This window comes from Chanos chanos, chromosome 4 (genome assembly GCF_902362185.1).
Source record: "Chanos chanos chromosome 4, fChaCha1.1, whole genome shotgun sequence".
Classification (NCBI taxonomy): domain Eukaryota; kingdom Metazoa; phylum Chordata; class Actinopteri; order Gonorynchiformes; family Chanidae; genus Chanos; species Chanos chanos.
In genome coordinates this window covers 9,615,184-9,639,003 of record NC_044498.1, presented here as the reverse complement: position 1 = coordinate 9,639,003, position 23,820 = coordinate 9,615,184, and the positions used below count along the sequence as shown (strand labels likewise).

Genomic DNA, 23,820 nt, shown 5'->3' with positions numbered 1-23,820 from the left:
GTCCAATTTTATCCTGTGCAGTATCTCCCTGCCTGAAAAACTGGATTATATTGCCAGCACATATGCTGAGCATTCCCATGAGAAATGGTGTTTTGACAAGGCAAGTTATTATTTGAATCATTATCACTGATTATGGTTAAAATATCCCTATGAAATATTATTTTTAAATGATTACTTGATATGAAACACAGATACATGTTTTATCTTTTGGAACACGCATGTCCTTGATTAGGGTTCTGATCATTCTGATCTTATCACAGCTGGCCCAGGGCTGGTCGATGGGAGAAAAAGTGGATGAGAAGGCCAAAACTCATCCTCTGCTAAAGCCTTACAAAGAGCTGAGTGAGAAGGTACTGACTAAACTACTGATTATTAAAGAGTTACTAAGAGCTCTAAGAATATACATGTGCGTATATGTATGCTGTTTGATGGGGTGTCTGTTTTGTGGGAGGTGGCATCTCACTCTGTGTTCCTGGAGATTAAATCAACAGCTAAGAGTGGTCCAAAGACGTAGTGAATAGTTGTATACTTTATTAATGTTACGTTTCAGACATCCTTTTCTTTACTGAGGTAACTTTGGATGTCTTTCAAGTGTAGCAACTGATGTTGAAGTTTACCCTGTAATACCATGCCTAACAATTACAACATACAAATTTAGAGAACCCTATCTTGGAGGCCTCACATATTAAATGAGATGCCTTAGAAATAGCTTTTACATAAGATTGTTTTTCCCCTTCCCATACATTGCAGACCAACATTAATCTGAATAATAAAAATTAAAATACCAATGACAGTATGACTGAAAACATCGACAAGCATCAACTCTTTGAATGAAACAAGGGATAAAAGACTGTATAGTGTTTATTTCAGTCAGACTGATATTACACTCTGTGTAAATTTGTTTAGGAAAGGGAGACATATCGCTATCCAGTGAAAGAGTCTCTGAAGAGCATGCTCGCTATGGGCTGGAACATTGAGAGAACCAAAGAAGGAGAGGCCATGTTCCAACAACGTGAAAGCGAGAAACAGCGCAAGGCTTCCGAGTCCTCACAGGTATTTTATCTACACCGAGACCTCGCCATATGTCCGAACACCTAATCTATTCATTTCACTGAATATGTAATACTCTCAGCAGTATTAGAGATGCCACATTAGCTTCCGTAAACTGGGTTTTCTGTCACAATTTTGATATGTGATTTTATTTTCCAGGCAAATGGATACAGTCCAACGTCACTAGATTTGGATAATGTGATCCTGTCTAGAGAGTTACAGGTGAGTTTAATGGAACTGACATGGTGTTGGACCACTTTCAGTTGTTTTGTTTTCTGATACCTTAAGAATTTTATCACTGAGGGGAATGAGCTGTATCTGCCCTCGGGTCCTTTTCAGTCTTGTTCTGTCGGGAAAAAAAGTGACAGGAAATGTTCAAACCTTAAGGCTTGTTATGTTAACTTAGGTTAACTTTGAATTTGGCTGTCCACACCTTCAATTAGGGACCTTGATATTTTATAATTACCTGCCAGTAATACTTTTAAAACTCACGGATGCCCTGAGGCATCTGCTGACTAATGTAAGCTCTGCTGCAGGGAATGGTTGAGATCGTGGCTGAAAATTACCACAACATTTGGGCAAAGAAGAAGAAAATGGAACTCAGCAGCAAAGGTAATATTCCCTCCTTAAATAATGTTCTTTGGTATTCTGACTGCAGCAGGCAGCAGCGCTAGCAGCGTGCGACAATGAATAATGAAGCTAAGCCAGTAAACTCCTGAAGCATTTCTGTCTGTCACATTGTTATGATCAACCCCTTTAGTCTTCAAAAGCAGCAACATCCCAGATTTTGCACAGCATGTTATAACGCTGGCTATTATGCTATTAATGACTAGTCAGTGGGGATTCAACTCAACAACAATTTTTTTCTGTTTCATTTTCTGTTCTAGGTGGTGGCACCCACCCATTGCTAGTGCCCTATGATACTCTAACGGCCAAGGAGAAGTTCAGGGATCGGGAGAAGGCTCAAGAACTGTTTAAATTTCTGCAGGTCAATGGATACGCCATCAGCAGGTCAGCATTTTAAATATTTCATCAAAGCAGATGCGTCATTTAGAGAACGGGTGCACTTCTAATGTATCAGTACGATGAATGAGTGTTAAAAGGACTTTATTTTCATTAGTGTAAAATTATGTTGCCGAAAAAAAGCAAAAAAACATCATAAACCTCACGGTGTACTGCAGGCAGGCTTATCTGGCGTAACATTACTCATATCATTTTGATGAGGAGAGTAAACATCTTTAATGAAATTTAAATTGATGTTCGATTAAATTATGTTTGTGTATTGCATGCCATGAATTTGTCAGTAGGATATTGATATTGCTGTGGACTCTGGTTATACCCCATTCCAACACAACTCCTTTAGAATGTTGTCACCGTGCTTCTGAATGTGGGATTGAGTATGAATGCATGTATGTGTATATATGCTGATGACGTATTGCTCACACAGAGGACTCAAAGACATGGAGCAGGATTCGTCATCCATGGAGAAGAGATTTGCCTATCAGTTCCTGAAGAGGCTGTTGAGTTTGGTTGACTCTGCACAAGAATTCATCGCCCACCTGGGTTAGTGATGTTCAATACTCTCAAATGCTGACAAAGGAATGGAGGGAGAGAGAAAGAGAGAGAGAGTGTGAGAGAGAGAGATGGATAGATAGATAGAGAGAGAGAGAGAGAGAGAGAGAGAGAGAGAGAGAGAAAGAGATAGATAGAGAACGAGAGAGAGACAGAGAGAGAGAGAAGACACTTATCTTTTCTCTCTATTCTTCCAGAGGCCATGGCCAGCAGTGGGAAAACAGACAAATCTCCCCATGAACAGGAGATCAAGTTCTTTGCCAAGGTACAGTTTTGTGCCAGTTATTTTCTAAATTCAAACAGGCTGGTAGGAAGTGTTTGTTTACTGTTTGTCACTGTCTCCACAATATTTTGCCCCAGGACTGTCCTCTTGTCACTATCATGCTGTTTTTTAATGGGACTGAACTCAGCTTTGAAATGTCAGAGCCAACTGTGCTCCAGAGCTAGCCTAATTTAGCCCTTTTCTTAGGGCAAAGTTCTAGGACAGACTTTGAAAACCTGGTAAATGTGAGCTTTTGTCCTTGGTTCAGATCAAATTATGCACTGAAAAAAAGCCCTTACATTTGTCTTTGTTGTTATCTGTGGCTGTCTGAAATTCCTCCACTGTTTCAGGTGTTGCTCCCCCTCATTGACCAGTATTTTAAGAACCACAGCCTGTACTTCCTGTCCACTCCCAGTAAAAATCTGAGCAGCAGTGGCTATGCTTCCAACAAAGAGAAAGAGATGATTGCCAGGTACTCTTTGTCTTCAGTGGGGAGAAAACAACAGATTCTAATGCCTTGAATGGTGTTAAACTGTTTAGTTTATGAATGAGCACCAAAATTCTTGAGAAACTTAGAGCAGTCATTCACTTTTTTCCCCCAGTTAATTTCAGGAGTTAGTCATATACATGTTACATCTGTTAATGGGTTTGCACATGCCCTCTTTCTGCATTTCTTCTCCAGTTTGTTCTGTAAACTGGCTGCTCTGGTCAGACACAGAATTTCTCTCTTCGGTAAGATAACTGGTTACATTGACCTCTTTCAGGTATTTTCAGCCTACACATTCTTTCAATACTCCGTTTATAAAAGTCTGTGATGATTACTCTTTACAATGTGTATTCATTACAGGAAGTGATTCCCCCACTATGGTTAGCTGTCTCCATATCCTGGCACATTCGCTTGACTTAAGGTAATTTGCCATCAGCTGTGCAAATAGCAAAACAATCACTAGACATTTTAAAGCTTGATGGTTATAACTTGATGCTGACCCTCTATAGGACAGTGATGAAGTCTGGCTCAGAGCTGGTGAAGGCTGGAGTCAGGACGTTCTTTGAAAATGCAGCAGAAGATTTGGAGAAGACCCTAGAGAACCTGAAACTGGGCAAACTGGGCCAGTCACGTACGCAGATGAAGGGCGTCGCCCAGATCATCACTCACACGACTACGGCCCTATTGCCCATTCTCACAGCTCTTTATGAACACATCACTCAACACCAGTTTGGGGTGGACCTGATATGTGAGTTAACGCATCTTACAACAAGTTAAATCATTGACTGACAGAGCCATGTCTTTGGTAGATTAATAGATTAATATTTCATTCACTAGCATTGTGGATGACCCAGGTAATCGGGAACACACCAGGTTTTCAAACAGGAACATTAACTAAATACAAATGTAGAACATGTAGAATAGGTCCTGTTGATGAGAATGAAACATTCTGCTGTTGTCAGAATCAAGGCATCTCCATGTGTGTTTCAGTGGATGATGTCCAGCTGTCCTGCTATCGGATCCTGACCTCTTTATACTCTCTGGGCAATGGGAAGAACATCTTTGTTGAGAGGTAATGGGCACCACAGTAAGGAAGACAACTGCCAGTGTTCTTGTTTACTGATTCAGACATTTATTAACAGACCACAGCTTGTTGATACTTGTTGCCTTTGTAATGATCTCAATAGGCAGCTCCCAGCTCTGGGTGAGTGTTTGGCCACTTTAGTGGGAGCCATGCCAGTGGCCTTCCTGGAGCCAGATCTGAACATGCATAACCCGCAATCCGTCTTCAACACCAAGACGCCTCGAGAGAGAGCCAGTAAGTTTCCTACTGCACAGCAACATTTTCACAAATGACTCTTCTAGTCAGTTAAGAGCTATGCTTTGGAATTTGAACATTTTGGGCTCACATAAGCCCAGATCCAGATCCAGATTTTAGATTAATGGAAAAGTCCACATCTGTTTAATTGTTTTGTGAAGATTTGTGTATGTGTAACAGATGTTTAACCATGATGGCATCATCAGCAACAACACATTTTAATAATGAGGTGTCTTTCTGAGTTCTCAAAGTCATCTTATAATAAATTACTCAAGGATTGTAGTCAAACAAGAAAAACAGGTACATTATGAAGTGAGGTGTTTAGGCAAAAGCTATTACTACTACTACTGATAACAGTAAAGGGATGCATTTCATGTGATATTCTTGTATTTGTGCAGTCTTAAGCATGCCGGACACAGTGGAGGAGATGTGTCCTGAGATGCCACGGCTGGATGGTCTGATGAAGGACATTCACGATGTGTCTGAATCCGGGGCACGTTACACGGAGATGCCGCAGGTCATCGAGGTCATACTCCCCATGTTGTGTAACTACCTGTCCCGCTGGTGGGAGAAGGGACCCGAAAACTCTCCCAGCGGGACCAGCTGCTGCACCACTGTCACCTCAGAACACCTCAGCCTCATCCTGGGCAACATCCTCAAAATTCTCAATAACAACCTGGGTATTGATGAGGCTCCCTGGATGAAGAGGCTTGCAGGTGGGTGAACTTTACTGTCCTAATTGGGAAATTGGTGTGTGGGAGTGGAAGAAAGGCAGGAACATACATTCACAAAAAATAAAGTTCACTAAAATTGACTTGCTTGCACACCTGTCCGGGTTGGAAATTGATACTCGGAAAGTCGTATTTATGGTTTTTTGACTCAACAAAACAATATATTCCCTTTTGTAAAGAAAAAAAAAATAGCAAAGAATAATTTAACTAAAAATGCACCTGTTCATTTCCAGTGTATACCCAGCCAATCATCAGCAAGGCTGGGGCCGACCTACTGAAGAGCCATTTCCTGCCCACTCTGGAAAAACTGAGGAAGAAGACGATGAAGGTGGTGACAGAGGAGGAGCTGCTGAAAACAGAGAGTCGAAGCGACACACAGGAGGCTGAACTGCAGGTCCTGGACGAATTTGCTGTGCTCTGCAGGGACTTGTATGCTTTCTACCCTATGCTTATCCGATACGTGGACAATAACAGGTACTGCTCTTACAAAACAGAGCTTCGCCATTATTTATTCATGATAAAAATATTTATCATCACCAGCCACATGTAAAGTTAAATGTAACTTTTGTATTCATATTAAAAGATTTATATAAAAATCTGTGTAGGTCATTGTCTTATAGATGAAGGAATTTTATCCTGACAAATTTTGGAATGTTGTCCTTTGTGATGATAATGTAAAGGATGATCAGTGTGATGTGAATAAAGTAAATACTAACCTTTATGGTGTAAATAAAATGACTTGGCAGCAGGATTTGTGAAGTCAGGATCTCTTCATGCAAGATCTGTCTCTTTTTGTTTTGTACAATTACCAACTCTCACTCTTTCATATAGGTCCAAATGGCTGAAACATCCTGATGCAGATTCAACTCAACTCTTCAAGATGGTTTCAGACATATTCATTCTGTGGTGTAAATCACATGTAAGTTTATAGTTTCATATTGCCCCCCTACATCACTTTACAACTTCCGTGTTCCATTTGTAAAAATACTTTTTCATATCCTTCAGAACTTCAAAAGGGAGGAGCAGAACTTTGTTGTTCAAAATGAAATAAACAACCTGGCTTTCCTCACTGGAGACAGCAAGACCAAGATGTCAAAGGTAAACTCAGGCACAGAATTTCCATAATAATTGCTTCCTTTTTTACATTTGACCAATTTATTTAGTTTCTAGACTGGTCAGAGGTAATGACCAAGAGTCATAATCACTGAAATTGGCGGGTTGGTAGTTTGAATTCCCTGAAAGTTTTCACCATGTGGCATGCTGCTCTTATCTCCATATACTCTCTCTTATTCTCTATTTCTCTCTCTCTCTATCTGTCATGGACTCACAAACACACACTTCCTTTTTGATGTACACACATAGACTCATAACCTCTTAAATGAGAGGTCTGTTTCTCACATACTTTTCTCTTTGTCTCACAAACACGTTGTCTGTGTTTTAATGATAAGAATATATATACCATGTTCTGTCTATTTAATCTCTTTCCTGTTTTTAACTCAAGGTTACGTAGTGCAAAGGTTTTTAAAATGCACTCAGCTGAGCATTACTACAGATACCTCACTAAAAAAATCTTTAAAATATAATGATCAGCTATATCTCCAGAAGCTTCTCGAGAAGACGTTGAAGTGTTGTTATGAATATTTCAGGATCCATAAAGAAAATCTTTACAGGAAATTGCAGGAAAGTTATAGTGAAATAATCTAACTTGTTGGTTAAAGGCTCCTTTATGTTGTTATGAAACCAAAGGTCCACAACCAAGGCAAACATTTTTAAGACGATTCATGCAAGACACCGATAAATCCTTGGTTTGCATTAATTGTCTTTTGAGGATCATGACGTGAAATCTTTCTGAAACATTTTCAACTTTGAGCAAAATACCATTGTTTATAAAATAAGCGTTTTCATCTGCTCAGTGTGACCAGCGTTCTAAGAAAAGTGATTTTATGAATCTTTCAAATGGCTCCTTCAGTCTGGAGGACAAGATCAGGAGAGGAGACACAAAAGGAGAAGAGGTGAGTTCTACTCGATCCAGACCTCTCTTATCGTGGCCGCCCATAAGAAGTTATTGCCCATTGGCCTGAACATGTGTACCCCCGGAGACCAGGAGCTCATCTCCCTCGCCAAGATCCGCTACAGCCTGGTGAGAACCACTATCCAGAACCTTCTATGAGACACGAAGCTTGACAGTAGTTTTGCCTGTCTCTTTTTCTCTGTTTTATTTTATATTCTATCACTGAAACCCCAGTGAATAGCTTTGCTTGCCACTCATCTTCAGTCTGTCCCTCCAACAGAAAGACACTGACGACGAGGTGAAAGATTATTTGCGACAGAACCTACACCTTCAAGAGAAGGTAAGGCTGAAAAGGCACAAACAGGCTGAGGAAGCGTATTAAAATGATAGTTGTTATTATAAACCCACCCAACGTGCACTGGGATTATAAAATTACTAATGTTGAGAATGCTTCCTTCTCTTCTGACTGCTGTGTGCTTGTGTGTAATGCGAGTGCAGTCTGAGGACCCTGCAGTGCAGTGGCAGTTGAACCTCTATAAGGATATAGTGGTCAAGGATGAGGGACCTCCAGACTCTGAACACGCTGTGGAGAGAGTTCAACGGATCTCAGCTGCAGTGTTTCACCTGGAGCAGGTGAACTGGTTACTGATTCCTGATAGTATTTGCCCTTTTTGCAGAGCTAGGAGCAGCTACATTTCATCAGATCTAAAACATAAACATTATGAGAGAACTGGCAAAACTGATGGCAGATCTGTGTAAAAAGGCAACATCCACCAAATCCACTACACTATGAGGCAGTGCCCGTCTCTGCCGACCATTTTTCTCATAGCTTAGTTTAATTTAGTCGCATTTGCTTTATTCGTATGTTTTAACAACTGTTCATTGTCCCAGAGTTAGTACCATACTTAATTTACACCTGTTGTACCTTGGCAACCCACGAAGCATTATAAAAAATATCAGTACCAGTACCAATACTAACACACCATATAATATGATAAAAAAAAAAATTAGCTTACAAAAACTATTTCTCAAAAATCTTAGCCTTCACCTCACACAGGCCTAACTTGTGCAAGACGGATCATTTCTAAAATGAGCAACCTGTGTTACAGACTGCCTAGACTGATGAGTGTTTCAAAAGACCGCAACAAAATATTATCACTCCCATCTCCGTGACCAACTTCATTTCCTCCTTCCCTTCCCCAGGTAGAGCAGCCTCTGAGGAATAAGAAGCTGGTTTGGCAGAAACTGTTGTCCAAACAACGGAAACGTGCGGTGGTGGCCTGTTTCCGCATGGCTCCTCTGTATAATCTCCCCAGGTAAGGAGACCCCAAATCGTCCCTGGTCACTCCGAAATCTGTTAACGGACCCTGGTGTTTGAACAGGAATGTGTTTATGCATGACAATCTGTGTTGTCTTTTGGATGGCTAAGAGGCGTATATTATACTTTTCCTTTTTTTTCCCTTTACTTGTTGAATGCTCTAAAAACGTTGTCAACTCTCTGTCCACATTTGATGTTTCTTAGCTTGTGTTTTATGATTTATTCTGGATTTCAATGTGTATCCTTTTAACTGTTAGTCCCGAGTACACAAGCAGTTTGTGACAACCCCTCAGTCGCACCGATACAGAGGCTAATTGCTATCCTCAAAGCTCTTGACAAATACGACTTGGACTCCAACCTGCCCTTGTTTAATGCACTGACTGTGTGAAAAAAGGAGAACTAAACAAAAAACAGTACATACTTTGTTCCTTTTCTTTTTCGTTTTGCTGGTTTCTTCATGTGTCTCTGTCTGTCTCTGCCCCTGAAATATGTTCCTCTCTGTTGTCTCTGCAATACACTTCAGATACAAAAATAATAATTACTTCCTGAGCGGTTATGCACACGTTTGGCTGGAAAAGGTGTACAAGACCTCCAGCTTTGACCGTCTGTTCTCCCTACTAACGGTAAAGTGAGCTTGAGAGAAGCCAACATCTCCAACATCCTCTCCCATTTCTCCAAGCTAAGGATTGACTGTGCACTAGCATTCAGCCGTCACAGCAGCTCTGACTAGTCGTCTTGCTTGAGACTCATGAGCAAAGTCCTCTGAGTGTGTTTCACCTGAAGTCCAGTCGTTTTTTGCAGCTAGAATTACTGAAAAATTTGAACGTAATCTAATCTTGTCAAAGGGAACCAAGAACACATTGGACATTTGTTTTGAAAAAGCCATTTTTGAAAATCTGTTTGTCTGTGTCTGACCAAAGTGGATGTTCAGTATTGCATCTGTAGTGCATCTGTAATGACAAGCTCTGACAAACTATTTTCCTTTTACTCTTAGATTTGACTATGAGCTGTGCCGATGTGCGCAGTCTCATTTGTAAATGAATCAAGGCGACCAGTCAGATGAAACACGGGGCCATACATCTGTCACTCCACAGAATGCCGTCTTCTCCTTTCCTCTCCTCCCATCTCTCCTCTCCTCTTGTCTGCTTCCTCCCTCCCGCCCTCCCTCCTAATCTCACTCTTCCCCCCTCACTTCTCAGGCATCGCTCTATTAACCTCTTCCTAATGGGCTATCAGAGGCTTTGGATAGAGGCAGAAGAGTACTCCTTTGAGGAGAAGCTAGTGCAGGACCTGGCAGTAAGTATTGGGGTGGCATTGGCCCCGTGTATGCCAGCTGGCGCCCCGCTGCCTGTCGAATGTCCCGCGCGCACGATGCCCGCCGAGCCGCGGGAACGCATCCCCGTCCGCCTGGTGTGGTCTTCCTCCTCCTCGTCTTGGCCTGTCTTTCGCTCTGGCTATCTGGCACACTACCGACAGAGGCATACGCTGAGGCAACAGGCCTTGCGCCCGAGCCTCATCTCAACTCACCTCTCTAGAAAAGCACTTTATTTCAGCACTGTAGCGGTAAGAGGGCGTCCACCCCAACTCTCTGCCTAACTGTCTGGGTGTCGTCTCTCTCTATATATATATCGATATCGTAAGTCTTGTAATGTGAAGTCGGTGGCATGTTCACCTCATCTAGAGGCCTCATCATGTCTGGGTTTAGCATCATGCAGTGTAGTTGATATGGGAGTTGCAGGAGTCACACGAAATTTGACTATTTATGTCTCAAGCACTGAGATCCAAATGGAGGTTCTGACAGAGAAGAAAAATCACGGAAAGGCGAATTTTTAATGTTGAGATTAAAATTACAACCGAGGTGATAAAATGCAATTGTCCTAGGGCTGCTGTATGCAATATTTTAATTCTAAGCAGTAAAGAAGTGTTAATATTACGATTTAACATCAATGAAGGCAAAATTCATCAACAATTACCACAAATCATGCACTGCACTGCCACTGCCATGTTTTGTGTGCCCATTCAAATGTGCATGTCTCACCTGAACTGGTCTTGTGCCTTTTAAAACGACCCCCCCCCCCCCTCCCCCCCAAACCAAGACTCCTTTCACAAGGCAAAGACCACTATCCCATTAGCATGTCACCTAGACAACACATCAGTATTCATGTGAAACTGTGAATCAAAGTGCGCATGTTTCATATTCGTTTGAATCTTTCTGTCTTTCAAGAGTAACAACTGAATAGCATTTTGTAAATCTCAAAGTGTAAGCATTCTGATGGTCGACAGTAAATGAATGTGCTGCATTAGTGGAGGCTGGTATGGTTTTTAAGTGTGCTGTGAGGGTGCTGGTGTGCTATAACTTTTGCTTCTAAATTTGGTTTGAGAGAACTGTTGAAATGAGAATGCCACCCAGTGAGAATTTCAAACTTTACTGAGTTCATTACAAGACCATTAAATATGCAAGTAAAAGAGAAAGGTTTGTGGCAGGTGAGTGGAGGTTCCTCTCTTGCATAAGGAGGAAGGTAGTAGTGAATAGTGATAATGGATAATAGTGAATTGAGGTTTGAGTGTGGGTGCCCCTTAATATATTAATATGTTTTTCTGGTGATGTTTTGTGGTAACATCACCATTTGCATGGTTTTGTTTTGGTTGTCCTCTTAATGCATTTTGAAGGTGTGACTAGTTTCTGAACTAGAAAGAAACAGTGCAAGGACTGTGCCAGAAATATGAAATCACTCGATACAGGTAAAGATAAAATGTCTTGGACGTCTCATTTAATTGCCCATGTGAACAGCTCATTAACAGAAGCGATCAAAGTACAGCTCTCCTCTAAATGTGTACGTCTGGTCTATAAGTTTGAAATGATGGAGTGAGTAAACAACTGTTGGTGGATATTGGGTTTTATTGTGGAAGTTGTACATAGGTAAGTGGTTTGAATGTTTTGTGGTGTAAAACATTCGTTGTTAAGTGGTTTTGAGTACCGTGTGAAGGTTTATAAGAGAGAGAGAGAGTGCTGCTTTTCTTATTGCAATGGTTTTGCCTGCAGAAAATCCCCATGAAGAAAGTGGAGGAGGAGGAGGAAGAGGAAGCTGAGGTTCAGCCAGATCCCCTTCATCAACTCATCCTTCACTTCAGCCACAATGCACTCACCGAGAGAAGGTAAGGAGACACACACACACACACACACACACACATTTATAATTGTGTTAAAACTGATTTTGTGGATTGCATTTTGGTTGAACGACGAGTAATGGATTATTTTAACTATATCCACTCATAGTTTCCTGGAAGAAGATCCCTTGTATATCGCATATGCTGACATGATGGCAAAGGTATGTATATGCAGACTCCATTAAAACTAATTGTTAAACCATTGCACATAATTGATCAGTAAGTGAACACTACTTTGTACTGTCAATTGCAGAGTTGTGCAGAAGATGAAGAAGAAGAAGATGAGGAGAAAGAAAAGACATTTGAGGTGGGTTAATCCAATTGTTAATGTTGTTAGTTAATTGTTAGATTATCACAAGTATCAAGCTACATGGTTTGTCCATACTATGAATATGTTTTTGCACAATTTATACGCATGACTATTTCACTGGCTACATGCATGAATATGATTGGTTACCTCAGGGTCAGCATCTACTTATACAGGTTTGTCAGCTTTACTATAAGACAATTGACTGAATCCTTGACACGGACAAACAGGAGAGGGATTGAAAGTCATTGTGTGAAGTCAGGAAGCTAAACAGGAGCAGTTTAGACTGTATTGTTCAAAACATCACTCCTTGAGTCTTCAAAAGCGTGATTGGCCCCAGAGGATAGCGATCCAATTTTAGTTCACCCAGTTTTAAATACTAACTGATTCTATGGAGGTCTTGGCTCCTGACAACCTCTGACGTGTGTAATGTGTGTCCTCGCAGGAAAAGGAGATGGAGAAACAGAAGATCCTGTATCAACAGGCTAGACTGCATGCCCGAGGCGCAGCAGAGATGGTGCTTCAGATGATCAGCGCCAGTAAAGGTGTGTATAGGCTTTAGAGAAAACAAACAGACCTAAGTTGACGGCTTATGGCTGTGTCTGTTTCTCAGAAACTGCCAGTCATCGAACCTACATCGAACGTTTTTTTTTTTTAGGGCGGCTTGGGCCTATGGTGACTGTCACTCTAAAACTGGGCATCTCTATCCTCAACGGTGGTAATGTGCTTGTCCAGCAGGTACTGAATATCTAAATAGATTTGTTTTTTTTTTATTCCATACTCCACTAATGTTTCCAAAGTAAAACATCAAAATACCCCAATAATGTGATTTTCCTCTTTTTAGAAAATGCTGGATTACTTGAAAGATAAAAGGGATGCAGGCTTTTTCAAAAGTTTATCTGGACTCATGCAGTCTTGCAGGTGGACTGCCTAAGCAGGCTATCATCAAAGTCATTTTAACATACGTAACTGACATTTACGTATGTCTGTACCGTTCACATTCTGTTATGTTTCAATTTTGGTAGTGTCCTGGACTTGAATGCATTTGAGAGGCAAAATAAAGCAGAAAGCCTTGGAATGGTGACTGAAGAAGGCTCAGGTAAGTCAAAGGGAAAGAGTGCCAGTGTTCACTTTCTATGACTTATGGAAGTTGAAATTCACAGAACAAACGATGATGCATATGACAAATGATCAGGGTGACCTGGGTTCAGTGTACATAGCATTTGTGAAAGAACTGTCTCCCTCTAGAGGTTCTGTATTGTCATGATTTCAGAATAAAATCCATTTCAATCATAGCAGTTTTAACAAGGACTCTGATTCTATTATTCCATTTCGTGACTGGCTTTTCTGTCCAGTACTATTAGACATTGATCACACTGGCAAACCTAAGTCAATTATTTTTTATCATCTTTGGCTAGAGGGCTGCCACTACGCAACGACCTTCTGTCAAACAGCCCGTTTTATCAGCAGAGATCTTTTCATGTGGTTGAGCTCCAAGAAATCAATCTTTTTGAGAGTGTTATCAGAGCTCTTGTTCCGCAGTTGCATAGTCAGCTAATGGTGAATGTCAAAGTCTTTGTCGAGTTATGAATGTATGTGACTCTTGCACAATTACATTACCTCTGTAATGCAATTTCGGCGATGCTTACGCAAGAGTCAGTGGTCACTGTGTTGTCTTTTACATGTTGTCGTCTGGTCTTCACATTATCTATTTAAAGTCAGCAAAGGAGTATTTGAAGATCCAGGATTGCAAAATCAGTCAGCTGGGTTACCAAAACATTTTTTCACACTTCTGAGCTCAGTTTAAAACTCAGTTTAATCAGCCTTAATCCATAATCCTTAAACCACAACAGTAATGACGCTATTCATTTTTAGGTGGGCCTTCATTAGAACACACATATTTACCAGTGATAAATGTTTATAAAGTGTTTCTTAACTCATTTTAAAATATGCAGTGGAGTAACTCCAGTGTGGGTCTGAAACCCATATAAAATTGTAATTAATCTACATATCTGACCTGAGAATACCGTCTCTACGTGCACTCTTAATCAGCTTTAGCCAAATAATGTGATTGTCTTCAGTGGTGTCCTTTGCTTGTCGCTGCAAGTCAGACACATTTTATCATCAAATATTAATGTTTTCCATATTGTGAAGGTAAACTTAGCTCAACTTTATTCTACATGTTATGCCATCTGAGACTGAAAATCCAATGAAATCCAAAATGCAATCCATAAAGCATTAATAATAGTTGTCAAGTCATGTAACAGTTAATCATCAGATTAATCTTTTATTAATACCTCACCATCCATCAAACATCATGCCACCAACTTGTCTTCGTAGCGTAAAATGTTTCACTTAACTGCATGTTTGTCTCTATCTACATTAGAAATTCTGTCTCCCTCTTCTTACTGAAATTCAGTGTGTCCTTCTCCTCTGCTTATGTCTGCTTTCTTTGTCTGTCTTCTATCATTTTTTTTATTCTCATGGATGGCAGTCAACGTGAGTGAGCGGGGTAAATACTCAGTTTAGATACTCCTCATTTCGCAGTGCTGTCACCCAGCATGTCTCCATTCTCCACTCCCTCCCCTTGCCTCCTAATGGTCTTACCGCCCCTGTCCTAAAGCTCCTGTCTATAAGTCCCTATGCATGCTGACACAGATCTTAGCTGAAGAGCCAGGCTGACCTAACCTGACTCCTGTACTAAAATAGAGCTTGTTCGATGTGTGGGAGCGGTTTGGCTCCTTTATGATAACTTTACTAACCAATCACGCTAACGCAGAGTCCTGTAAGATTAATTCATGTTTACGGAGGTGAACAACGGGCTTCACGGATGGCTTCACAGCTGCGTAAAAGCTTTGCAATGCTGTGAATCATGGGGCCTTTCCCATAAAGCTGGTGTTTTACGTAATTAACTTTAACAAGTATGAAATTCCGAACTGATTGACTCATCAGTTCATCAATATTTGCCATAATATTGAAAGCTGTATAACCAAAAGAAGCACAGATGATGTTACAATAGTATATTTCTTCCATATCACCTTAAACCTACAATACTTGTGAAAGTTACCTAGCTAACCCCAGCTTCTTGAGGTTTCTTGTCATCTTCTATGCATTAATCTCCAAGTGTTTCTTTTTTCAGTCAATTCTTTGGATGCAGTTGTGATCCTGCAATCTAAAGTTCCTAGACTTAAGTGCAGTGAAGTTCTATTGAAGTCAAACGTGTCCTAATCTGTGTTAGTCACTGCTTGCCTGAGGCTCATGCCATCTAATGAAGCTTAGTAGTTCTTCCAGTCTATCTAATATGTTTTTAAAAAATGTTTAATCTTCTTTTTCTCAAGGTTCCAAAGTTTTGCAGAACGATGAGTTCACAAAGGATCTCTTTAGGTTTTTGCAACTCCTGTGTGAGGGTCACAATGATGGTAAGGTCGAAGACTCTTCCTGATTTCATATTATCTCAGAGCAAAGCTTTTACGGGGAGATAATGAGCCCTTGAATTTTGACTCTGGTGCAATCCAATTTATTCGTCACACCGTAGTTTGTTCAATATGGTTTCGCTTTAAGACCGTCTCTATGAGAAGGGAGATTTTGACCTTAATTATTTCAGTTAAAAGGCTATAGTGCCTTCTGACTGAAAATGAGCAATAGCAAACCATCCACATATAGGCATGCTTCAGTGATCTGTCATTGATTACCATTGATCTTTATCATGTTTAATTTTTTAACATGTTTCATTTTGTTTACCATTCACCGGTAACAGATTTCCAAAACTTCTTAAGAACTCAGACAGGAAACACAACTACTGTCAACATTATCATTAGCACGGTGGACTACCTGCTCCGTCTGCAGGTAATAAATATGCCAAAGAAAGTCACACAGTCCTCAAACATACACACATGCACACACGCACGTGCATACACACACACACACACACACACAAAGTAACTATGTCTCATATGGGAATAACCATAACTTCATTCATTTGGGCATACAGGAATCCATTAGTGATTTCTACTGGTATTATTCTGGAAAAGAGGTTCTTGATGAGACTGGACAAATCAACTTCTCCAAAGCCTTGTCAGTAGCTAAACAGATCTTCAACTCACTCACTGAGTACATCCAGGTATTAATCTTCACTCGTGTCATGTTAAATAGCAATAGCAATACTGGATATATCCACCTCATCAACTATTAGAGATTTTATTACACAGCTTTCTCTTGGTTGTTATCCTTCCACCTTCACTGAGTTTAGCCCTGATTGTTCATTGAGTTTAAGCAAAGATTTGATGCTTTAAGTGTTTCACTATCATGTTCTTAACTTAAAAACGATGCTATAGATGAGGTTTTGATGCAGTCCCACTTGCTTTGATATATCATTTTCATCATGGTAACATTAGCATCCTGTGGCAGTTACATGACCAGCCAGATAATTTGGCATGAAAAGCTTGATAGGCGAGTGTAGCCTAAGATACTTCCAATACATTTTCACTAGGATACTAACGTAAACATGGATACCAGTAGGGTAATGTTAACCCCGTTTTTATAAAGGCTTCTTGTGAGATACGAACAGTTAGTGAAAAATTAAAAATTGGCCAACCCCTCCTTTTAGTGTCCTAAGTTTGCTAAATGTGTGCTAGTCAAATTTGCTTTAGCTCAGTTACTGCTCTGTTCCCCAGGGGCCTTGCATTGGGAACCAGCAGAGCCTGGCTCACAGCAGGCTGTGGGATGCTGTGGTGGGATTCCTGCACGTTTTTGCTAATATGCAAATGAAACTATCACAGGTAGTCATTCATGGTTGTTGTTTTTTTTAATTATGATTATTTCCACAGGTATTGTAGCTATGGTATGACCTTCAGAAGTTTAGTCACCAGGTTACAAACATAATGAATTTAGATTTTTCATGTTTGTTTTACAGTATTTTCTTTGAAAGTTGACACTGACATACTGTGCCCTTCTGTCCACAGGATTCCAGTCAGATTGAGCTACTGAAGGAACTTATGGATTTACAGAAGGATATGGTGGTTATGCTACTGTCTCTACTGGAGGGTAACAGATCATTTGTATCTTAGATTTGATTGTGTCATAAATGGAAAGAGATCTTTGAAAGAGGTCGATATGGTATGTTCCCTCCTCTCTCACAGGTAATGTGGTCAATGGAACAATTGGTAAGCAGATGGTGGATACCTTAGTGGAGTCCTCAGGCAATGTGGAGATGATCCTCAAATTCTTTGATATGTTCCTCAAGTTGAAGGACCTGACTACCTCAGACAGTTTCAAAGAGTATGACCCTGATTGCAAAGGAGTCATATCCAAGAAGGAGTTTCAAAAGGCTATGGAAAGCCAAAAACAATACACGCAGTCCGAGATTGAGTTCTTGTTGTCCTGTGCTGAAGCTGACGAGAATGATATGTTCAATTATGAGGAGTTTGTGGAACGGTTCCATGAGCCTGCAAAGGACATTGGTTTCAATGTGGCTGTGCTGCTTACTAATCTGTCTGAACACATGCCTCATGATACTCGTCTGGCCACCTTCCTGGACTTGGCTGAGAGCTTGCTCAGTTACTTTGAACCCTATCTTGGCCGTATTGAGATAATGGGTGGCGCTAAGAGAATTGAAAGGGTGTATTTTGAGATCAGCGAGTCCAGTAGGACCCAGTGGGAGAAGCCACAGGTCAAAGAGTCCAAACGCCAGTTCATCTTCGATGTGGTCAATGAGGGGGGCGAGAGCGAAAAGATGGAGCTGTTTGTCAATTTCTGTGAGGACACCATTTTTGAGATGCAGCTGGCATCTCAAATCTCTGAACCAGACGTAGCAGAACGACCAGAAGAGGATGAAGAAGAAGTCCACAGTTTGCTGGAGGATCTGGTTGAGGAGGAGGAGGAGGAGAAATCACTAGAGTCTGCCTCTGCTTTCACAGCTGCTTGTGCCTCCATGAAAAAAAGCTTTAGCAATTTCCGGCAGATGCTAACCTTCAAGAACTTGCGCAAGCGTCTGAAGAACTTGAGGAAGTTAACCATCAAAGAGATGATCACTGGTTTCTTCTCCTTCTTCTGGATGCTTTTCACTGGATTTTTCCGTGGCATTTACAGTGTGATCTTTGGCTTCTTCCACATTATATGGTCCTCTATGTTTGGAGGAGGACTCGTCGAGGGAGCCAAAAACATGAAAGTGACTGATATCCTGGGCAACATGCCTGACCCTACTCAATTTGGGATACATGGGGACGTAATAGAGGCAGAAAAAGCAGAGAGCAGTGAGTTAGTAGTGGCTACAGAACTTGTCCAAATGGCCCAAGGAGACAAGTCTGAAGCTGATATCATTCTGGAGCTGATAACTCCTCCTCCCAAGAAAGAGGGGAAGCATGGGCCAGAACCAGGACTGGGGGATGTATCTGAGATCAAGGCAGAGGCTAGTCCTCCTGTCGAAAAGAAGAAAGTTAAGGTAAACACTTTTTCTCCCTTAAACAATGTTAAAAGAAAATTTGTTATTGATTCTATAAGCTCATTAAATGCACAACTCAACAAATGATCATAGAATTGATGTAAGTCACTCCTCTGTGTATAAAACAGAAGGCTGCTGCAGAGGTGCCAGACTCAGAGCCCGAAAAAGCTGAGTAAGTCGCGCAGCCTTACCACTTTCAGTATTGTGTTCATTTACACTTGCTTGTCCTGTGAACATTGTAATCATGATTATGGTGTTTTGCAGCACTGAACATCCAGAAAAGGAGGACAAGTCTAAGGAGGAGGCACCAGCTGAACCCACAGCAGAAGAGAAGCCAGCTCCAAGGGTTAAACGTGGCTCACAGAAGGATGAATCTCAAGCATTCATGGCTAGCTTCTTTGCAGGCCTTGAAGTCTACAAGACAAAGATGCTGGTAACAGTCAATCCTTATCAGCCATTTCATAATAAAAGTGATGTACTTCACAAGCTAGTGTCTGTAGTTAATTGTTCCTTTGTCTTTTCAGAATTACCTGGCTCGCAACTTCTACAACCTCCGTTTTCTGGCACTGTTTGTAGCATTCGCTATTAACTTCATTCTGCTGTTCTACAAGGTATGTTTGGATAATTAGATCAAAATTCTCTGAGATAAAAGAAACATTACGAGGGTGGTTTGGATATTTTGTTTATATACTCATGATGAAATATTTTAGTTAAAAAAAAAAAAAAAAGTACATCTATAATCTCGATTCCAGTCACATGCCCGCTGTGGTTCTAGCATGATGAAACACTGTATTATCTCTTTAGGTGAGTGGAGAGGAGTCTGAAGAAGAGGAGGATGATTCCTGGGGTTCTGATGATAATGGTGAGGAGGACGATGAAGACAGCGGGGTATTCTACGTGCTACAGGAGAGTACCGGCTACATGGCTCCCACTTTGACTTTCCTGGCTGTGGCGCACACGGTCATTTCCTTCCTTTGTGTGGTGGGATACTACTGCCTTAAGGTAATCAGATCACCTTCACCAGGTATGATGAACTTTGTAATGATTTTTTGATTTTCAATTTTTTTAACCCAAAAAATGGATGTCAATGGGAAATCACTTGTGAGGTCTTGGGTGTGATTCTTGTACATGTCAGTACAAATGATTGTGTACAAGAGACTCTTATAGGTGTGATTCTTGTACATGTCAGTACAAATGATTGTGTACAAGAGACTCTTATAGGTGTGATTCTTGTACATGTCAGTACAAATGATTGTGTACAAGAGACTCTTATACTTCTCCACTAACGTAACCTTGGTACCTTGTTAATGTGCCTGTAAACATGGCTCTCAATTCCAAGACTTCAGAGATATAGAATGTGTACATTGCCCTGTATAACACAGCTAAATGTGTAAATCTATACTCGTCAGTTGATAGGTTAACATATACTCTGGAAACAAATCTTCTTCGTTCTCTAGGTTCCTCTGGTGGTGTTCAAACGGGAGAAGGAAATTGCCAGAAAATTGGAATTTGATGGCTTGTACATTACTGAACAGCCATCTGATGATGACATTAAAGGACAATGGGATCGTTTGGTTATTGCAACTCCGTAAGTGACAACAAAGGGGAAGGAAAAAAAACATTTTCAAATTTCACATTTTTCAGAGCTTTCCAGTAAATATTAAAAATCTGAGCATGCTTGCTTTTTCACCTGATTCCCATATCTGTGATGCCAGAAAATAATGATTGTGAATTTGATATTTACTGAATGTTAGTATAGTTATAACGAGGCATTGATTAGGTGACTCTCCCTTATGTCATCCTGTTGAAACATGTTTCTCCTGTTTCTGTCAGGTCCTTTCCCAATAACTACTGGGACAAATTTGTTAAAAGAAAGGTAAAAGATATTAAGTAAACAGTGTTCTTTCACAGATTTCAATGCTATTAGTACTTGTATGTGCATGTACTTTGCATGTCCAAACTCCTGTTAAACACCTGTTGTCTTTAATATTCAGGTTATTAATAAGTATGGGGACTTGTATGGAGCAGAGCGTATTGCTGAACTGCTTGGCTTGGATAAAAGTGCACTAGACTTTGACCCCACAGAGGAAATGGTGGTGAAAGAGGCCTCTTTGGTTTCCTGGTGAGAACGTTTTTTTTAAATCTTTTTTTTTTTCTTAGCATGTTTGCATTTATGCCTTGTCGCTATATTCCTGTGTGCAGGAATTTCTTAAATCTGTTTCATTTTCATTAGATTTTTATTTTCCCATTTTTATTTTTTTTTCAGTTTATCTATTTTTGTCAGTTTTTTTCTTTTCTATTTTCATTTTTATTACCATAGTTTATACTTCTATGCATTAATGTTTGTCCTCATTGTGTGTAATTTAGAAGTTCATTTTGATCGACTTAAGTGTTATTATGGCATATTTATTTTTAATTTTTGTTATTACCACAACCACCTCAATGATATATTTTACACATTTTATGTGGAGATTAATGTGCGTTTTATTATAACTTGACATAAGCATTTAAAGCCCACTTTTATCTCAATGACAGGTTGAGCTCCATTGACACCAAGTACCACATCTGGAAAATGGGAGTTGTGCTCACTGATAACGTGAGTATACCTACTTTAGTGCCAGTGTAATAGAGGTTGTTTTCAGTCAAAATACTATGAAGAATCACGGTTGGTCTCTCTCTTTGCAGTCTTACCTGTACCTGATTTGGTACACCACCATGTCCATCCTTGGGCACTACAACAACTTCTTCTTTGCCGCTCACTTGTTGGATATTGCTATGGGTTTCAAGACACTGAGGACCATTCTGTCCTCTGTCACTCACAATGGAAAACAAGTAAGTGTAATAGGTGTAACCACCAGGGGGTGACTTCGGCTCAAAATATTTCCTCTGTTCTTTTTTTCTTTTTTTATGTGGTGTGTGTAACCTAAGACCATCTCATTATTTGAATAGTTGGTGTTGACAGTGGGTCTGCTGGCAGTTGTGGTCTACCTGTACACGGTGGTTGCTTTCAATTTCTTCCGGAAGTTCTACAACAAGAGTGAGGATGAGGACGAACCTGACATGAAGTGTGACGACATGATGACTGTGAGTTTATCCGAATCTAATGCCCAAAAAAAAAAAAGATCTCTAGCCAGTCTTGTCTAAATACCCTGTAGATAACCTGTATCTAAAACACATAGCATTACATTTTATTTACAAACTGTACTTTTAAGTGCTGTAACTGCTTTTTTGGGTGTAATGTTATTGTTAACACAAAAATTCACGCCCAACATTTCTCCTCCCTGTGGCTCCATTTCCTCCCCCCAAAGTGCTACCTGTTCCATATGTATGTGGGTGTGAGAGCTGGAGGTGGCATTGGAGATGAGATTGAGGATCCGGCTGGGGACCCGTACGAGCTTTACCGTATCCTCTTCGACATCACTTTCTTCTTCTTTGTCATTGTCATCCTCTTGGCCATCATCCAGGGTATGTGCTGAGGCAACGGTTCTGCTGCCCATGTTCTGTTCTTAAAGAACCACGGCATAATCTTGCATATTATAAATGAACACGCCTTTAATGTGACAAGCAACACGGGGTCTAGACCCAGTAATGGAGACACTGTTTGTGCTGCTTTAAAGATCAGTTTTGCACTTTGTAGAATGTGGAATCTTCTTGTGTTTAAGCTCTTGTCCTTTCAGCTCATGTTTGGGCTTGCTGGTAACAAAAGTCAAAACAACTCGTAGATCAAATTGTACTTTTTTTGTATTTGTATTGTAGATTGTGTTTTTTTCAAATCACTGACCAAACAATTACATTTCAGCATAGGCAAAGCACAATACTGCACTGTGATGTCACCAACTTCCGAATACCCAACTGCTAAGATAATAATCTTCTTACATGTGAAATTGCAAGCTTCTGCCTTGTTCTGCCCAAATTGAGTCATACTTGCATTTTACCCAACACTGGCCAAATGAATGCATGTAGAAGGCAATGGATGCCTGATAATGACTGTTTCTGTGCCCTGCACTCCTAACTAGGTTTGATCATTGATGCCTTTGGAGAGCTAAGAGATCAGCAAGAGCAAGTGAGAGAGGACATGGAGGTGAGATAGTGTGTGTGAGTGTGCGTAAGTATATGTGTGTGTGTGTGTGTTTGTATGCTTCTGCTCTCAATCAGTGAGAGGTGAAACAAATAATCATAATCAGCATTTTTATGTTGAATTTTAGACGAAATGCTTCATCTGTGGCATTGGGAATGACTACTTTGACACGACTCCGCATGGCTTTGAGACCCACACCTTACAGGAGCACAACCTGGCCAATTACCTGTGAGTATTCTCTCACCCTCACCAACAGTGATACGACAAAATCATTCTGTTGCTCTGCAAAAAAAAGAAATTGTGAGTCCCTAATGACCTAATAGGGTTGTATAGCAAATAGAAAACTACCAAAGAAATCATGAGGGGTACATGTCTGGAAATCCATCAAGGGAGTTTGAACTACATAGACTCTCTGGATTCTGTATGAATAGTCACTCAAGATAATGTATGTTAAAAGAAAAAATCTATTTTACAGATTCTTCCTGATGTATCTCATCAACAAGGATGAGACTGAACATACAGGCCAGGTATGACTCACTGTTCTGCTTCTCATCCAGAACATCTACTTGAAAGTTATATTAAAAGTCACTTTAATTCAGTTGCTGTGCATGTCAAATATGAGGGCAAAGTTACCCACAAAGCTCTGTGTCAAATGTGATCCATTAGTGACTGGGTAGTGAGAGGTTGTTTTAAAAAAAAAAAAAAAAAAAAAGTATCTTTTTGTATATGTCTTGTTGAACAGGATGAAATATGATTAAGTGTTAAATGTACTTTTATTACAGTACTTTTTTGTCCCCCCACCACAGGAGTCGTATGTGTGGAAGATGTATCAGGAGAGGTGCTGGGATTTCTTCCCTACTGGAGACTGTTTCCGCAAGCAATATGAGGACCAGCTGGGCTAGAGAGGACACACTGCGGCCCTTCGACAAAAATACACAATAAATAAAAAAAAAAAATAAAAAAAAATAATATTAATAAAAAATGAGTGACACTGCAAACATCCAACCTGAACTACAACCTCAAAGTAGCTTTATTCAGATGCTGTGTGCCAGCTATTCCAACAAAGACATCTTTTTCAA

General features: G+C 40.3%; 1 protein-coding gene across 1 annotated transcript in view; it reads left to right on the top strand.

Moving 5' to 3' along the window:
• ryr3 (ryanodine receptor 3) overlaps nt 1–23,643 on the top strand; it is an 83,300-nt gene extending 59,657 nt beyond the window's left edge. The window contains exons 53-104 of the mRNA XM_030770924.1: nt 22–100; nt 261–350; nt 907–1,053; nt 1,210–1,272; nt 1,587–1,662; nt 1,938–2,061; nt 2,498–2,613; nt 2,820–2,887; nt 3,235–3,356; nt 3,567–3,616; nt 3,732–3,792; nt 3,881–4,119; nt 4,362–4,443; nt 4,559–4,689; nt 5,088–5,405; nt 5,654–5,894; nt 6,252–6,339; nt 6,426–6,518; nt 7,390–7,560; nt 7,712–7,771; nt 7,930–8,064; nt 8,635–8,747; nt 9,949–10,312; nt 11,793–11,905; nt 12,027–12,078; nt 12,171–12,224; nt 12,670–12,769; nt 12,883–12,962; nt 13,069–13,145; nt 13,250–13,323; nt 14,719–14,736; nt 15,563–15,643; nt 15,982–16,070; nt 16,216–16,344; nt 16,898–17,002; nt 17,186–17,267; nt 17,363–18,657; nt 18,792–18,835; nt 18,928–19,096; nt 19,188–19,274; nt 19,468–19,665; nt 20,121–20,251; nt 20,497–20,539; nt 20,658–20,785; nt 21,199–21,259; nt 21,349–21,495; nt 21,613–21,747; nt 21,972–22,128; nt 22,680–22,744; nt 22,869–22,969; nt 23,217–23,268; nt 23,548–23,643. Coding sequence (XP_030626784.1) covers nt 22–100; nt 261–350; nt 907–1,053; nt 1,210–1,272; nt 1,587–1,662; nt 1,938–2,061; nt 2,498–2,613; nt 2,820–2,887; nt 3,235–3,356; nt 3,567–3,616; nt 3,732–3,792; nt 3,881–4,119; nt 4,362–4,443; nt 4,559–4,689; nt 5,088–5,405; nt 5,654–5,894; nt 6,252–6,339; nt 6,426–6,518; nt 7,390–7,560; nt 7,712–7,771; nt 7,930–8,064; nt 8,635–8,747; nt 9,949–10,312; nt 11,793–11,905; nt 12,027–12,078; nt 12,171–12,224; nt 12,670–12,769; nt 12,883–12,962; nt 13,069–13,145; nt 13,250–13,323; nt 14,719–14,736; nt 15,563–15,643; nt 15,982–16,070; nt 16,216–16,344; nt 16,898–17,002; nt 17,186–17,267; nt 17,363–18,657; nt 18,792–18,835; nt 18,928–19,096; nt 19,188–19,274; nt 19,468–19,665; nt 20,121–20,251; nt 20,497–20,539; nt 20,658–20,785; nt 21,199–21,259; nt 21,349–21,495; nt 21,613–21,747; nt 21,972–22,128; nt 22,680–22,744; nt 22,869–22,969; nt 23,217–23,268; nt 23,548–23,643 — 6,994 coding nt within the window. The remainder of the gene's footprint in view (nt 1–21; nt 101–260; nt 351–906; nt 1,054–1,209; nt 1,273–1,586; nt 1,663–1,937; nt 2,062–2,497; nt 2,614–2,819; nt 2,888–3,234; nt 3,357–3,566; nt 3,617–3,731; nt 3,793–3,880; nt 4,120–4,361; nt 4,444–4,558; nt 4,690–5,087; nt 5,406–5,653; nt 5,895–6,251; nt 6,340–6,425; nt 6,519–7,389; nt 7,561–7,711; nt 7,772–7,929; nt 8,065–8,634; nt 8,748–9,948; nt 10,313–11,792; nt 11,906–12,026; nt 12,079–12,170; nt 12,225–12,669; nt 12,770–12,882; nt 12,963–13,068; nt 13,146–13,249; nt 13,324–14,718; nt 14,737–15,562; nt 15,644–15,981; nt 16,071–16,215; nt 16,345–16,897; nt 17,003–17,185; nt 17,268–17,362; nt 18,658–18,791; nt 18,836–18,927; nt 19,097–19,187; nt 19,275–19,467; nt 19,666–20,120; nt 20,252–20,496; nt 20,540–20,657; nt 20,786–21,198; nt 21,260–21,348; nt 21,496–21,612; nt 21,748–21,971; nt 22,129–22,679; nt 22,745–22,868; nt 22,970–23,216; nt 23,269–23,547) is intronic.
• The last annotated feature ends 177 nt before the right edge of the window (nt 23,644–23,820 follow it).